The following is a 15,228-nucleotide window of genomic DNA, read 5'->3' on the forward strand; positions in this document are numbered from 1 at the left end:
CACTGGTCCCTGCTGCTAGCTGGGGGGCGGCTCCTGACTCCCCGCTCCTGCAAGCGGAGTATCTCCCACAGGTGCCTGGGATTCCCAAGGGCTTCCATCTGGAAGAGGAAGGCAGCTTCCATTAGTCTCCCCTCGCTGGGCACGATCGGGGGCTCCTGCCAGCTGTGCCTCTGCACACACGGGCAGAGGATTCAGGGCTGCCTGTGTTGGTCTCGTGTTTCCAAGATACTGAAGTTCAACAGGAAGGTGGTGATCATTTCTCGAGCCCTAACTAGGCTGATGGATGGACATGACTTGGTGGGGCTGAGCAGCAGAGTTGGGGTGTGACAGCCGTACAGGAGGTGGCAGGCATGGTGACCTGGACCCGGGAGGGTTGGCTTCCTCTGAGAGAAGATGGCAAGGGAAGGTCTGCTAAACAGGGAACTGTGGCCAGCAGGCTTCCTGCCCAAAATGGCCTGAGAGAGGGTGGGTCACAGGGAACCAGTGGCCACATCTGGGCTGCTGCTGCTGCTGCTAAGTCTCTTCAGTCGTGTCCAACTCTGTGTGACCCCATAGACGGCCGCCCAAAAAGCCACACTTGGCTCCATCTTTTCTGTTCCTCACTTGGAAAAGGGGACCCCTGCACTACCCTGACAGCTCTTTTTTGTGGTTTTGTGAGGTTCAGGTGAGATTAAAAAAAGTTAAGCAACACTTCAAGAGCATCTGAAAGCCTGGGGCCAACACCCAGCACTCCTGGCTCCCCACTCTTCACAGCCAAATGGCCAGCCAACCTCCCAAAGACCCCCGGTGGACAGAGGAGATGCAGGAGCGACGGCGAAAGGTGGGCGCCGGGCACAGCGACCCCAGCCAGCGAGGCTCCAGCAGGGCGGAGAGCCGCCTGCCAGCAGCCCACGCGCTGGGTGCCAAAGTGCTACCGAGAAACTCAAGCTTATTCTAGAGGCAGATGTACAATAACACGGTGGCCCTTTCCAGCTGGCAAACGGGCTACTACATTGGTACCCTGTGGCACGAGGCCCCCAGTACTGGGCACAGATCATCAGCGTTTACCCGGGACATGCACTCCCCATCCCCAGCTCCTTGCCCATTCCCTTGGGTACCACCTGGTGGACATGGCACCAAATAGGCGCATGGGACGTGGTGGATACCTATGTATCTCTATAAACACAGACTCTCTCGACTCCTAGACAGGGTAGATATCCCTGCCTCCAGCGACTGCCCTGGGAAGGCTGCACATTCCAAAGACCTGCTCCAGGAAGATTAACAGAAACCAGAGGTGGTGCTGCTGACCGGCTGGGCGACTGTCCCCTAGTGAAAGAGGTCACAGCCCAGGACTTCCGGCCATGCTCAGGGGGACGAGAGGCAGGCTGGCTGGGGATGGGCACGGGGCAAGGTCAAGAGGGCTCAGAGCAGGTACAAAAACTGATGAGAGCTGCCAACCTGGAATGGTAGAGATGGAGTTTCCGAAGCTACTTTTTGGGATTGCTGTTTCTCAAATTTCGAAGGTCTCAAAAAATAAGATAAGTAAAAGAGACCCTAAATGACCTTGCCAGCTTAGTCAGAAAACAAAACATCAAAGTGGAGCTTTCTTAAGGCAAGAGATTTAAAACGTCGTCAGAAAAAAGGTCAGGGAATTGCAAATGCCCATCCCTGGAGCACCATTCTCTCTGGTCCCCATGCCTAGCCGGGTGTCTCGAATGACTCTGACCCTGAAAAATTTATGCCTTCGAATATGTGCAAAGCCGCTGAGCTACAGCTGCTTTGGGTAGGGCTCCAAGCTTTAAATCTTACGGAAATAGATCGATCGGGACAGAAGAGATCGATTGTCCTCACTGGACGCCCCGGCGGGGCATGCTCACTGACTCGCTGCCACCGTTTCCTCTGGGATGTGTTTTTTGCACATTTCTGTGGATAATGTGCTTGCTGCTTCGCCTGAATTTTCCACCTTCTCAGTGTTGCCTAATTTCTCCCAGTGCTACTCAGCTGAACTTGGATATGCCTCCCTTTCTCCTCCCCTTTGAGGCCGGCTGTGGGGCTGGGCCCCTGCCTTGGGGTTATACAGGCTGCGTCAGGCAAGTTATTCCTCTTTTCTGTCTCTGGCTTCCACAGGAAGTTGGGGTAAATCCCCTGCTGCCCCAGTGAGGAGGCCTGATGGGAAATTCCAAGTCATCGGCAACAAAGGAACAACCCGGGCACCAACAAGGATGTGAGAAGCTGGTAAGAAAATGCCCAGCCTGCGCAGTGGCCATGAGATACCTTCTTCTTGATGCCGTCCTGAATGACCGTCGTCCGGTACAGCCTCAGCAGACCTTCCTCGGACAGGTTCTGCACCAGGCGGATGATGGATTTCTTACAGCACTTGGTGGACACGCCTTCTTGCTTCTCCTGATCCATGATCATCTTTTGAATTCTGTGACACCACAAAAGCAGCCGTTTAATAGTCACAGTCTCAACATGGAAGGCCAGTCTCAACCCCAGCAACTGACGCCTGCCTGATGGGATCCAGCCTAAAGTGGGGGAGAATTACAGGCTGTTTTGCTACTGCGAGGATGACTTCTTAAGATGGCAAAGATCATCTCTTTCTGAGATAAACGGGTTAGCTAAGGACAGGCCACCATTCACAGCAGCTTCACGTTCTGAAACTCTCACCGGGACCTGAAGAGATTATATGATTTGTGACAAAGACGGCAGAGTCTCCGTGTTAATTCAACAACCAGCCAAGGAACGGCCCAGTTTCTCACCATCGACACCCTCAGCTCTGGAGCTCTTTTGATTCTTCTCCTCCTACATCTGTCGAGCTCTTACAGAGCCACTATGGTGATGTTTCTAGATCACCAGTCACAGAACGGCAGGGTCAGACAGGGCCTCAGGAACAACCAGCTCCATGCCTCTGCGCCCAGGAGAGGAGACACAGCCAGCAGTATCCGCAGGTGGTCCCCCCTCCCCTAGTGAGGGGACTCCCGTCCTTGCCTCAAGGGTAAGGCTCCTTCCAATCAAGAGGCTTCGATCTTGACTGCCCAGAAGCCCAAGTATGCTACCCAGGACGTGGTGGTGACAGTGGGTTAGAAGGACCAAACCAGAGAGCAGAGCCTCCACCGAACCCGGGACACGAAGCTCCACGTGTCCCTTCTGCTTTTGCTTTCATACGACATTTTCTGGACAAAAGGCTCCGTGGAGGCAGATGCTATTACCTGCCTACGCTTCCTCTCACCCTGTCCTGAGCACAAATGCCTAAGGAAGCAGCAGGGCAAACGCGCTTCCCCGTGGCCTCAGTTTCCTGCTCCACTGTGCTTTCCCTGTCAAGTGTATGGGCAGATATTCTTCAGCGTCTACACTTTTCAAATCATACAAGCAGATTCTAATCCTTCCTACCACAAAGGGCTCCTGTGAGAATCAATACAGAAGAGAGATGCAAATGCCTCCAGGTCCTTTCTGCGGATGGTGATGACTCCCACGGGCGTTATTATTAATGTAAAACAGACAGACAGACAAACTACTGCTTACGTGAATAAGCTCTCGATTAAGCGGAGGTTGGTGACGGCCTCTATGATCAGATTCCTGCGCTTCAGCAGTCGGTAGGTCTCATGGGGCTTGTCTTGGCCTGGGCCATGCTTCCCTGTCTTCTGGGAACCGCCGCTGTCCTAGAACAGAGACCGAAAGAGAATTAAAAACAATGGACTCAGCAAGGCTTGGGGGCCAGACACCATGCCTGCCGGTATGCTTTCCCTCTTTACGGAATTCTACACCACGTTTCAAGAAAAGAAGTCAAGAGGATCACAGCTCCCACAGGATCCCACTACCTCACTACCTCAATGCTTTGAAACAGCACAGACATGCCAGAGGTTTATGAAGGTCAGCTGGCTTCAGAACAGAAACCAGACACGTCTACTCCAGCCCTTCCTGGAGAAGGGGACCGCCTTCACTCAGTTCTGACTTGCTTCTTCCACAGTGGAAGGAAGGAAATGGACAGACTGAACGCGGACTCCCTGTGGTCGCACTGTGGGGCTTTCTTCATTCAAGCCTTATTATTCAGGTTCCCATTTTACGGAAGAGGAATCCAGGGCTTCCTAAGGTAAAACGACCGGACGGGGTCCAAGGGCGTGGATGTGCACCAGGATGGGCTTCTGAGTCCATGTGGAGGAAGCCACGGACAGCCTCTCCAGGGACATAAAGTAGACAGAGAGGCAGCCTCGGAGTCAGGATGAGCAGGAGAGAACAAGGCGGAGAGGAGGGCAGACGGGTGCCCTCCCCACCCTGCCACCACGCCCACACCTCTCTTCTTGCCTCCTTTCAGGAGCCCAGACCCTGACCTTATTCTATCTGCCCTCAGTCACTTACCCTAAAGCCCAAATCTGTGCCCTACAGCGAAGGGAAATCCCAACCCCAACACATTCCTGGAAGATCCCTCGGAACAACTCAGGGCCTATTCTGCTGGACGCGCTTCTTACTTGGAGCAGCGCTTCCAGGGGAACGAGAACATGAAGAGAATACACGTGGGCAGGGGTCCCATCACCTCCCTTCTGCCACGGACGCTCTGGGAGGGGCTCACTGATTTCCTCAATCAGTGGGGCCTGGAGGGAGACGGAGTCAAAGATCCAGGAAGGCGCCCAAGAGCGGCAGAAAGACTGGCTCTCTCCTCCATTTCAGAGCAAACGCTCTGGAGGAAAACCACGTTAAAGAAACCTGCCTGCTCTCCAAGGGGTGCCGGGCAGCAAAGTGAACACACGCTTTACCACGAGACCTCCAGACAGTGCGGATCCTGCCCCTCTTCTCAGCAAGTAGACAAAAAAGAAGGACGAGGACTCTGGGGACAGACTTCTAAGAGGAAAACACAGGGCTGAGCGAGGACCTGAAGGGCCTGGAGGGAGCGTGCTGCTAGGGGCACGAAGACCTGACGAGGAGGTGCAAAGAGCGGGGCGGGGTGAGGACGGCAGGGAAGACCCTCAGGAACCTGGTGGGCCCCACCTGCCGGCAGGCCCAGGCGCTTCAGGTGGAGACGAGACCAATCAAGACTTGAAAAAGAGTCACGGCATCTGATGACAGGATAGGGCTACAAGGTTCTAGAATGTTCCACAGAAACCCCACACTCTCTTACACCCCACCTCACCCCTCCTTGCTGTAGGGACAGGGCCCACGCTCAGGCTTCCACGCCAGAGACAGAGAGAAGCAGGGCAGGGTGGGAGCTGCAAGCCCACAGGCTCTAATCTCCATTCTGTCATCAGGTGAGCAGGCAAGTCCCTCCATCCCTGGGGGTTTGCTCGCCTCCTCCAGGACCAGATCCGGCTTGTGTCGTCAGGGCTGCTGCGAAGCTGGAACCAAACAGCAGCACCACCAGCGAGCCACGCCGGTCCCAAGTCTGTCCTGCGACGGACGACTGAGGCACCGCTGGCCTAACTTATCCGAGGCACGTCCAGGAGACCGAGGACGGCACTGGAGAACTGAATCACTCAATGACAGGGCTGCTCCTGCGTCAACTGCCTTTTCATTCCTCTAATAGCATAGACGAGAATGTACTGGTGGATACAACAGGATCTGACCAAAAAGAACTAAACAAGCTTTGTTTTTATCAGACCTATTTTATGATCACTTTCTTTTTAGGGCAAATTATACTGGCTTTTCATCTAAAGCGGGGTTTTTCAACCCCAGCATTGCTGATGCTCTGGGCCGGATAACTCCGCTGCGGGCTGTCCTGCAGAGTCTAGGACATCTCGCAGCCTCCCTGGCCTCTGCCCACAGGACGCTGGCAGCGCCCTCCCCACATTGGGACAGCTGACAACGTCTCTATGTGCACGCTCGGTCATTTCCGACGCTCTGCGTTCCCATGGACTGCAGCCCATCAGGCTTCTCAGTCCACGGGATTTCCCAGACAAGAATAATGGAGTGGATTGCCACTTCCTTCTCCAGGGTATCTTCCCGGCCCAGGCATTGAACCTGTGTCTCTTGCATCTCCTGCGTTAAGACACTGCCAAATATTCCCTGGGAGGCAAAATAGGGCCAGAGTGAAAACCATTGATTTAAAGTAGCCATACGGGGACTTCCCCTGGGGTCCAGAGGTTAAGAATCTGCCTTGCCACGGAGGGGACTCAGGTTCAATCCCTGGTTGGGGAACCAAGATCCCACATGCTGTGGAGCAACTAAGCCAGAGCACTGTAACTCCTGAGGTCACTCTGAAGCCCACGCGCCACAACCAAAGATCCCGCAGGACGCAACTAAGACCCGGTGGAGCCAAGTAAATAAATATTAAAGGGGGAAAAAAAGTAGCCATATCCTTTTTCACTCCAATATAAATTTAAATAAAAAGAGTGCTGCTGCTGCTGCTAAGTGCTTCAGTCGTGTCCGACTCTGTGCAACCCCAGAGACGGCAGCCCACCAGGCTCCCCGTCCCCGGGATTCTCCAGGCAAGAACACTGGAGTGGGTTGCCATTTCCTTCTCCAATGCATGACAGTGAAAAGGGAAAGTGAAGTCGCTCAGTCATGCCCGACTCGGTGCGACCCCATGGACTGCAGCCCACCAGGCTCCTCCGTGGTATGTTGTGACAAATGCCCAAGTTCTGCACAGAACAGGTGCCTTCTGGTCAAGGCAGGCCGTGTGGCAGGTAAAGAAGCGCTGCGCTCCTCCCCACGGAGCCCTGCCGCCTGCCCACCCCCCGGCCCGAGCACGAGGCCCTTCTACTATTACGGGTTTTGTTGTTGTTGTGATTCGTAAGCACAGAAAAGAGAAGGCTGATGCCCACCTGCCACAGGCTCTTTCCTGGAGGAAGCAGCCTCCCAGTGGGACTCACCTTGGAGTTTTCAAGCCTGACCTCTTCGATCACGGCAATGTCGCCACCGTGACTGTCCACGCAGTGGGGGCCCAAGGACATGCCGAGCTCTGAGGAGCCGCTGGTGTCCAGGTTGTCCCCACCGAAGGCGCCCCGAGAAGCTCGCTCTTCGGCGGCTCCTGGGGAGAAGGACGGCTGCTTCTTCAACGGGTGGAGGTTGATGACCTTCCAGCCCCCTGCGGCGGAGGACAGGCGTCAGTGGGATGACCATGACCGCAACAGAGGGAATGTGAGAGGGGCCGCTCCTGCTCAGCTGCCAGGCCAGAGCTGCCCAGGCCAAAGGAGCCCACGTGGTCAGTTTAAGACGAGGGTGGTCGGCCAGCAAGCTACCCCTCCCAGTGTAACTGCCACATGCCTGATTTGCAATTCTGTCATCAGCACCAGCATCCACATGTCTAAGAAACGGCTCCCATAATTTAACTAAAATCTCGAGGAATTACATAGATTGTTGGAGGGAAATGGATAGAGGAAGTTTAGAGAATTCCATCCCTTTAATAGTTAAAATATAACAAAACATGGGTGAAGGGGAAGAGACTTGATGGCAGCCTGGAGACAGACCACACGAGGCTCTTCTGAGCGTAAGATTAAGTGATGCGTGTGACACCAACATCCCTTGCTGGCCCAGCACCCAGGCCACCCTCGGGCGTCCGCTGGACTGAACGGCCCCAGAGCCAGACTGAGAACGCGCACCCCTCCCGCCCCCGCCCCGAGCGCCCCTACCCTTGTTCGGGGTGGAGTGGTGAGGCTGGGTCCTGAGACCGCCGTTCGAGAAGGACCTCGCGTCCCGTGGAGCTCTCCTGCCTTTTCTCTTTCTGCTGCCGCCGCCGCCCTCCTCATCACTGTCCAACTCGGAGAGGAAAGCGTCCTCCCCCTCGGGCAGCAGGGACTCCTCCTGCACCGAGGCCAGGCTCACGGTGGTCAGCAGCTCATTGCGCGCCTTCTCCCTCTCGTACTGCCGGCTCAGGTCACTCTCCTCCGCAAACACGCAGGAGATGTACTTGGTGGTCCGCTGCCGCCCTTCGTCCTCCATGAAGCCCTGGGCGGGGGACACAACGTGTCTAAGACACCGCAGAGGACACGGGGCCACCCAGGCCTTCAGGTGACCAGGGCTGGGAGGGTAGGGGGCCCTGCAGTGTCTGTTGGCTTATCATTCCTGCCTTTCCCCGCGCCTCCTCCATCTCTTGCCTGCACCCCGGCTCAGCTCCTCAAGATGCTCCCTCCTGTCTACCAACCCTCAGCTCCTGCTCCACAGGAAGCAATCCTGACTGTCTGCTCTAGGAGACCCTGAGCCCCTTGCTGGGCAGTGCCCTCACCTGGCCTTCCACAAACTCCTGGGCCCGGGATGCCCTAGGCCCACGGGAAACAGTAAGCAGAAGCGAACAGATTCTAACTGTTGTCAAGATGCAGAGTCAGAGCCTGGGGGTCTCCAGCTCTGTTGAGCCACTGCTGTGGTGATTGGGAGTGAAGCTGACCTACTCCCTTTTGTCTTCTAGAATGGGGGGAAGGGGCTTTCTCCCCGTAATGGTAGAAAGGGTAACACCTTCCATGTACCAACCACACGCCAAGGACAGGGCTAAGCACTCTGCAATCATTAGCTCAACTGTTAACACTGACGTCCAGCAAATGGCCAAAAAGTTGGCAACAAGGGAGTGAGGCATAAAGGGCTGAGACAGCAGGTCTGGTCCCGAAAGGGGATCCCAGACCCAGTGAGCCAACTCGGTGCCCCCAGGACCCAGGCCAGGGACACAAACAAGAAGGAGGGTGGGGCGGGGACTGAGGTCTGGGGGTACCTGCTTTATTTCAAGGGGCACTTGGAGGCGCCAGCCTCAGCTGACTCCCCACGGGAATGGGGGCGGGGGAAGGTGCCTGCTCCCCAGACTGCAGCATCTCCCACTGACTTTTCAATGCTGATGACTCAGTCAGTTTTCAGAAGTTGAAAACCAACAAACTCCATGGCAGGGAGGGGGCACCGTGCAGGTGGGCTGCATTTGGCCCCCTCCCCCGGCAGCCACGTGCCCCCTTGATGAAGACCTGGGCTCCTGACCGTCGGAGACAGCCCTTTAGAACCACACCGCGCACGCACCCAAGACAATGAGCCACGTGGGATGACTCACGCTGTTACCTTGACAACTTTGAATCTCTGAAGCAGACGGCACAGCATCCTGGCTTCCAGCTTTCCCACATTCATAGCCACTCGGATTTCAGCCTGGGAAATGCCTTTCGTGCCTCGGCGCTCAACTGTGAGAAACAATCCACTTGACCCCCAGCCTCCACCACGGAGCCCCTCTGCACAAGTCGGGTCAGCCCCCACCCACCTTTCCTAGGCACGGACATTTCAACACAGGGAAGCCGACAAACAGAATAACACACCCTGCCTCCCCTCTCCCTGGGGCCCCAAGGCTCGGAACATTCTGACTCATGGCTCATTTCTAAGCGCTCCCTGTCTGCCTCCTCCATGTCAAAGGTGTAAATGTCAAGTGATCGAGGCCTGATCCACTGAGTTCCAGGGACGCCGTTTTTCTCTTGCAGCGGGAAGTGAGTGCTTTCATATGAATGAACTTTCTCAGCTAGATTAAACTGAGCCTTTTTAAAAAAAGCATGGAAGTAATTTTAATGCAGAACTTTTTCACTTTCCTGTCTTTCTCGGTAGACTCAGAGGCACCATGGACACAGATTACTGTATTACCCTGTAACAGCTGCCGGACAGCAGGGGCTAGGGAAGAAAATAACCCTATTTGGGCCTGTAATAAATGATCAGTGGACAACTGTGCAATTATTTGTTCTGTCTGGTATGTCAGCCCCTGCTCTGCTACATGCTGGGCTATTACTGGATCTGCCTCTAAAGAGCTGTTTCAAATATACTCAGAGATTGGGAGGCGCCTGTGAGGGTGGGGGTAGGGGTGGGCAGGAGTCCCTCCAGTAAAACACAGCAACTATAGGGCAGATTTGGGGGGAAAATTCTGCACTGTTCAGAAAGAATTTCCCTTTCATTCCCTGATGGGTCACACACGAGGCTGCTAGGCAAAGCCAATCTGAATCAAGGCAGTTTTGCTATATTTATTGTCCATGGATAAAAATTTAAACAGCAGAATGCAAAGAAGTGATCAGCATGTGCTCCTATGTTGAACTAGCAACTTGCTACAACCAGGGATGAAAGGGTTAGGACAGTTTTATCCCTAAATTGTGTCTGAGCGGTGTTAAGCCCTCCCTATAGGCTGTGCTGATTCGCCTGGTGGCCTCCTATCTGCTGATGGAACCACACCTCCTGCGGCCCCTCACCTGCTACTCTAGACACGCTCCCCTACAGGGGACCTGCGGCCACAGCACCTACGGGACTGGGTCACAGCTGCCTTACACAGATGTTAGGAGAGTCAGGGGAAGGAGGGGAGGGGTGGAGACGTGGTTGTTCCCCACCTTCATCACTATAATCCCCAGCACACACTGAGTGATCCCAGGCCAATTTAGAAGCTGGAAGGTGACTCTCAAATCTTTGAATAGCAATAGTAATAGCTAATCGTTTCCGTGGTCCCTGTGTACACCAGATGTTTTAAGCCTATGCATCCAGCCGTCCTATGTGCCAGGGTGGATAATGGCCCCATTTTACAGGTGAAGGAACTGAGGCTCAGAGACCTTGCTAAAGTCTACAGCCGGCATACAAGGGGCGGAGCAAGGCTTCAGACTCAAATCTGACCCCAAAGTCGAGGGAAACGACTTTGCTCCCTGATGGAAGACATGCCCCACAGCGGGGCCCTCATTTGACGTGAGACCGAAACACGTCTCGACCCAAAGCTCGGGACCCAAAGCAGGCGTGAGAACGGGACCTACTGAGCTCGTAGGTCTGCGTGAGCATGTCCCGCTCGAACACGATGTCCACCGGGGGCACGCCCTTGGAGATGACGTCCTCGTCGTCGTCGTCATCGTCCACCTTCCTCTTGAACTCCTTCAGCAGTCGGAGGCAGCGCACCATGATGTCGGTCCCTGGGGACACAGACATGCGGTTCCACAGTGACACACCGGTGCGGCTTCGGCAGAGCCAGAGCCCCCGAGGAAAGGCCACACGTGGCGCCAAGTTCCGAACATGGAAAACCACACAGCTGGGAACACGAGTCCTGAAAACTGACTCCACAAAGTTGCTTTTTAAAAAATATATATAACTAGAAAACAAGGAAATGCAAATGAAAGGAATAATGAGATGCCATGTTACGGCCTATTAAATAAACAGCAGCCTCTGCTTCAGACAAGCCCCAATGACTACAGGAAACGTGCCTGTTTTCTCCCATGGGTCCACCCCACCACCTACCACTCCACTCCGGAATAATGTCTGGAACAAAGCAGGCATGCGTGCACGGTATCGCTGCAAGGATGAAACACATCTTCTCCCTTTTAAGCCAATACCCACACCACCATGGCTTCCCTGGTGGCTGGGCAGTAAAGAATCTCCTTGTCAATGAAGGAGACACAGGTTTGATCCCTGGATCAGGAAGATCCCCTGGAAAAGGAAATGACAACCCACTAGGGTATTCTTGCCTGGTAAACCCCGTGGACAGAGGAGCCTGGTGGCTACAGTCCAGGAGGTCACAAGGAGTCGGGCACGACTGAGACACTAAATGACAAGCCACTCCTCAGACACCTGCCAGTCCCTGAGGCTAGTCTAAGCCCTCCTGTGGGCTAGTCCTCATCATGGCCTTAGGAGATGGGCTACCATTCCCATTTCACACTTGAGAACACGAGGAGCTAAGGCACTGGCCCAAATCCCCACCCTCAGGAGGTGAGGAAATGGGATTTATCGGGCACTTCAGCCTCGGAGCCCAGGCCCTAAACCTCTGACAACATACGGCCCCTAATTCAAAGATACCCGTGTGACCGGGAGCCAGAGTCGCCCACATGAGAGGGGGCTTGATGCAGCGCCTAGGGCAGGCAGTTGGACATGTTCTCAGGCAAGAGCCCAGCTTTACTTCTTCCACACTTTTATAACTTCCTTAAGGGCTTAATTAGCCAAGAAAAGCTACACAGAACAGCCCTCAGAGTAAGTGGAAGTGGAAGAAGAGAAGCTGCAAGTACACTTGTGGACTCTGAGGCACCGAAAGACAACGCTCTCCGCCGTCAGCCTTCTGCTCCTCACGCCAAGGCGGTAACTGGGCTCACGGGCATCGGCCCCCAGAGCCTTCTCCCGCCAGCACAGCTGCCTCCTCTGCTGACAGCCAGGAATAAATGATGCTCAGAGGGAGGTGGGGGGATGAATGCACTCCTGGGTCGGGCACACGTGGTTTCAACCTCAGCTCTGCAACTCTGGGCAGGCGATCTGCTGTAGCTGTCTGCTCCCCACTTAGTAAAATGAGGTGACCATGCTCTCTGCCTCACACACTGGTGTTAGCTTGACCTGAGATAATGTCTGTACGTTGGCACGATGTCGACTTGGCATGGAGCTGGCACGGAGCCATCACTTAACACTAATGCCGGCTCTTGCCATGGGCCAGGCACTGTGTGCTGAGTGTTACATAAATTAACCCATTTCCCGAGGTTCTAGAGTTTTTCATGACTCAGAGAATCTTGATTTTGATTATTAAAATCCCTTCAGCTCCTGCTTGCCATTTTTTAGGGAGACTGTTCTAGAGCACAAGTCAGCTAAGGGCAAAGCTGCAGGGACCAGAGTGAGACTGGTCAGCATGTCTATGCTGATGAACGTGGCCTCTCATTCCCTGTGAGCCGCCAGGGAGATTTCCTGCAACCACCCTGGAGGCACGAGCCTGTTGATGATAACCCCTGACCCCTGGGTGCAGGGCACTCTTTCCAGGAACAAAAGGCAAGAGACTCGGCCAGCTCACTGCATACGCTTTCAAATACACAGAGTTCTAGGCATTTCAGACACGCAAAAACTTTTGTGGTGTGTATGAAAGTCAGCACTTGCACACACGCCTGTCAATGACTCAGGATGGGCACCAACTTAGAAGGAAAAGAGCCTTAATTTACACATTCTGAAGACCCAGAAAGAAAGAAGGGAAGGACAGAATCTTTACTGAGCACCCCGGATGAGCTGGGCACTGCGCTAGGTCCTTTCGGAGACTATTTTACTTAATTGTCTCCTGGCTTCTGCAAGTTATTGTCACCGCCTGAAGGAAAAAAGGAAACTGAAGCTCAGAGGGCTTGAGGGATCTAAGGGGCCCTGGACCCAGCAAGTGGCCTTCCTTACATGCCTGGCCACCTGGAGGGGTGCAAATTTCACATTTCTATCAGAAAGCACTGTTCCTTGGAAAGGAAAACCCAGAGTGGCTATGGCGTGGAACCAGTAGCTATGTGTCTCACGTTCTCATCCGGCCCCTTAGCAGAGCGGTATCCTTGACTGTGATCAACTCGGTAAGGACCAAAAGCCAACAGGAGCCCAGGACAGACTTCCTCTTACAGGGTCACAGACAAAGCGACGTCCTCCTGGTAAGTCGGGCAGATGTTATATAAATTCAGAGTGCTACCCCCATCGCCCCACCAACCTCCCTCCCTGAATGGAGCTGGGCTGGTCAGCGATGGGGAGTCATTCAGATAGCCTGGGAAACTGAAATCACAGCAAGCCCATGGGACATCCTGAGGAGAGGGGCATGCCCTGGGTACTGGCAGAGGGAAAGTATTAGTTGCTCACTTGTGTCTGACTCTCTGTGACCTCATGGGCTGTGTAGCCCACCAGGCTCCTCTGTCCATGGAATTCTCCAGGCAAGAATACTGGAGTGGGTTGCCATTCCCTTCTCCAGGGGATCTTCCCAACCCAGGGATCGAACTCAGGTCTCCTGCATTACAGGCAGATTCTTTACCATCTGAGCCACCAGGGAAGCCCAGCAGAGAAGCCTGACCAGAGATGGAAGGACAGAATTGGGGGCAGCACCCAGTAGGACAGAGGAGGGGCTGCAGCCCACAACCCAGGGTGAGAAGCATGTGCTCTGGAGTCAGTGTGTTGGGTCAGAACCTGCCTCTGGCACTTACAGGCTGGATCAGCACAAAGCCCTGGGCCTCAGGCTGCTCAGCTTTGAAATGGGGACAAGACAGTATCTTCCTCACAGAGTGCTCAGTGAGTAGTGCTTGCAACTGTCTCATCAATACTCATCACAACCTCTGAAAAGCACAGCTCAGGGGCCAAGTGTCAGACCATGTCACTTGGGCGGAAAATGTCAGGAGGCTGCCTGGGGCCTTTCAATTTGATTTCACAGCATTTATTCTGTAATGGGCCCATGACATATAAAGAGGGATGAGACAGGGTTCCTGCCCCTGCAAAGGGCATGTCTGAGAGACAAAGAGGCCAAGGAGCCCAGCACAGGGTGTTGCGGTTTCTCACAGGCCTGGGTGTGTACTCTGGCTCTACTGCGGACCAGCAGTGAACCTCTCTGGGCCTCAGGCTCCTCGTCTACAAGACGGAATAATTCTACAGCGTGTCTACACTACCCTGGGGTGAGGACTAAAGGGGAGAATGCGCGTAAGTGCTCAGGGCACGCTATCTGGCTGGATGACTACAGAGGAACTGGCTACGAAGTGCTCAGGGCTCTGCTTCCATAACACACAGAGCCGGCAGAGGAGATAAGGCGCAGGACGGGCTACACAGGGGGAGAGAGAGAGGAGGGGCCACGTGGGTGGGATAGTAAAGGATACAGAAGAATGATCTTTGCAGAACAGGGCAGGCTTTCCAGGCAGGAGGAGGGGCACCAGCAAAGGCGTGGAGGTGGGAGAGGACTGTTCGGGAAGGCGCTGAGGTGGGGGGAGGCGGGAATGAGGTGAGAATGATGAGATTCCAAAGGCTGCTAAGCCAAGGAGAGATTTACGTTTCAGTCTGGCATGGCTACCCTCTCCAGTATTCTTGCCTGGAGAATTCCATGCACAGAGGAGCCTGGTGGGCTACAGTCCATGGGATCACAAAGAGGCAGATGAGACTGAGCACCTAACACCTTCACTTTTTCACACCGCAGGCATCCTGGTTACCCTGGATGTGGAGGGCGGCCTGGAGGGAAGAAGGCCTGAGGGATGAGTCTCCCGCCATAGAGGAGACTCACAGAAGCTCACAGAGGCTTCACCTTCGGCTCAGCCCCTCCCTCGCCCCCTTCCACTTCCTCTCAGGGAGGGGGAGGCGGGCAGAGGGACCTGATGGCTAAGGGCTCAAGAGGCCGAACTTGCTGTCGTCCCCGCCCACTCCACCCCACTCCCCGCCCCAGCACATCCCAGCTCTATGACCCCAGGCAGGCAATCTGTGCTTCTGTTTCTTATCAGTGAAATGAGGAGAATGAGCAGCACTGAGAAGATGGGGCGATAAAAGGATCAGAGTCAAAGAACTGACACTTGGCTCCGAGCCAGGCACATTCTCTCCATGGGTCTTCCACCCCCACCCCACAACCGACCACGAAACGGCTAACAAAGTGCAGGCTCTCCCCCAGCCCTT

At 54.6% G+C, this 15,228-nt stretch overlaps 1 protein-coding gene across 2 annotated transcripts in view; it reads right to left on the reverse strand.

Annotated features, from left to right (window-relative positions):
* GTF3C1 (general transcription factor IIIC subunit 1) overlaps positions 1-15,228 on the reverse strand; it is an 82,758-nt gene that overhangs the window by 38,252 nt on the left and 29,278 nt on the right. For both annotated transcript variants that reach the window (XR_011564054.1, XM_019987750.2), the window contains exons 7-12: positions 10,644-10,796; positions 8,941-9,056; positions 7,539-7,854; positions 6,780-6,994; positions 3,502-3,638; positions 2,254-2,407 (exon numbers count right to left, since the gene is read on the reverse strand). Coding sequence is in view for 1 of the 2 variants with exons in the window: in XM_019987750.2 (XP_019843309.2) it covers positions 2,254-2,407; positions 3,502-3,638; positions 6,780-6,994; positions 7,539-7,854; positions 8,941-9,056; positions 10,644-10,796 (1,091 nt within the window). In the remaining variant the exon portion in view is untranslated. The remainder of the gene's footprint in view (positions 1-2,253; positions 2,408-3,501; positions 3,639-6,779; positions 6,995-7,538; positions 7,855-8,940; positions 9,057-10,643; positions 10,797-15,228) is intronic.

Source organism: Bos indicus, chromosome 25 (genome assembly GCF_029378745.1).
Source record: "Bos indicus isolate NIAB-ARS_2022 breed Sahiwal x Tharparkar chromosome 25, NIAB-ARS_B.indTharparkar_mat_pri_1.0, whole genome shotgun sequence".
NCBI lineage: Eukaryota > Metazoa > Chordata > Mammalia > Artiodactyla > Bovidae > Bos > Bos indicus.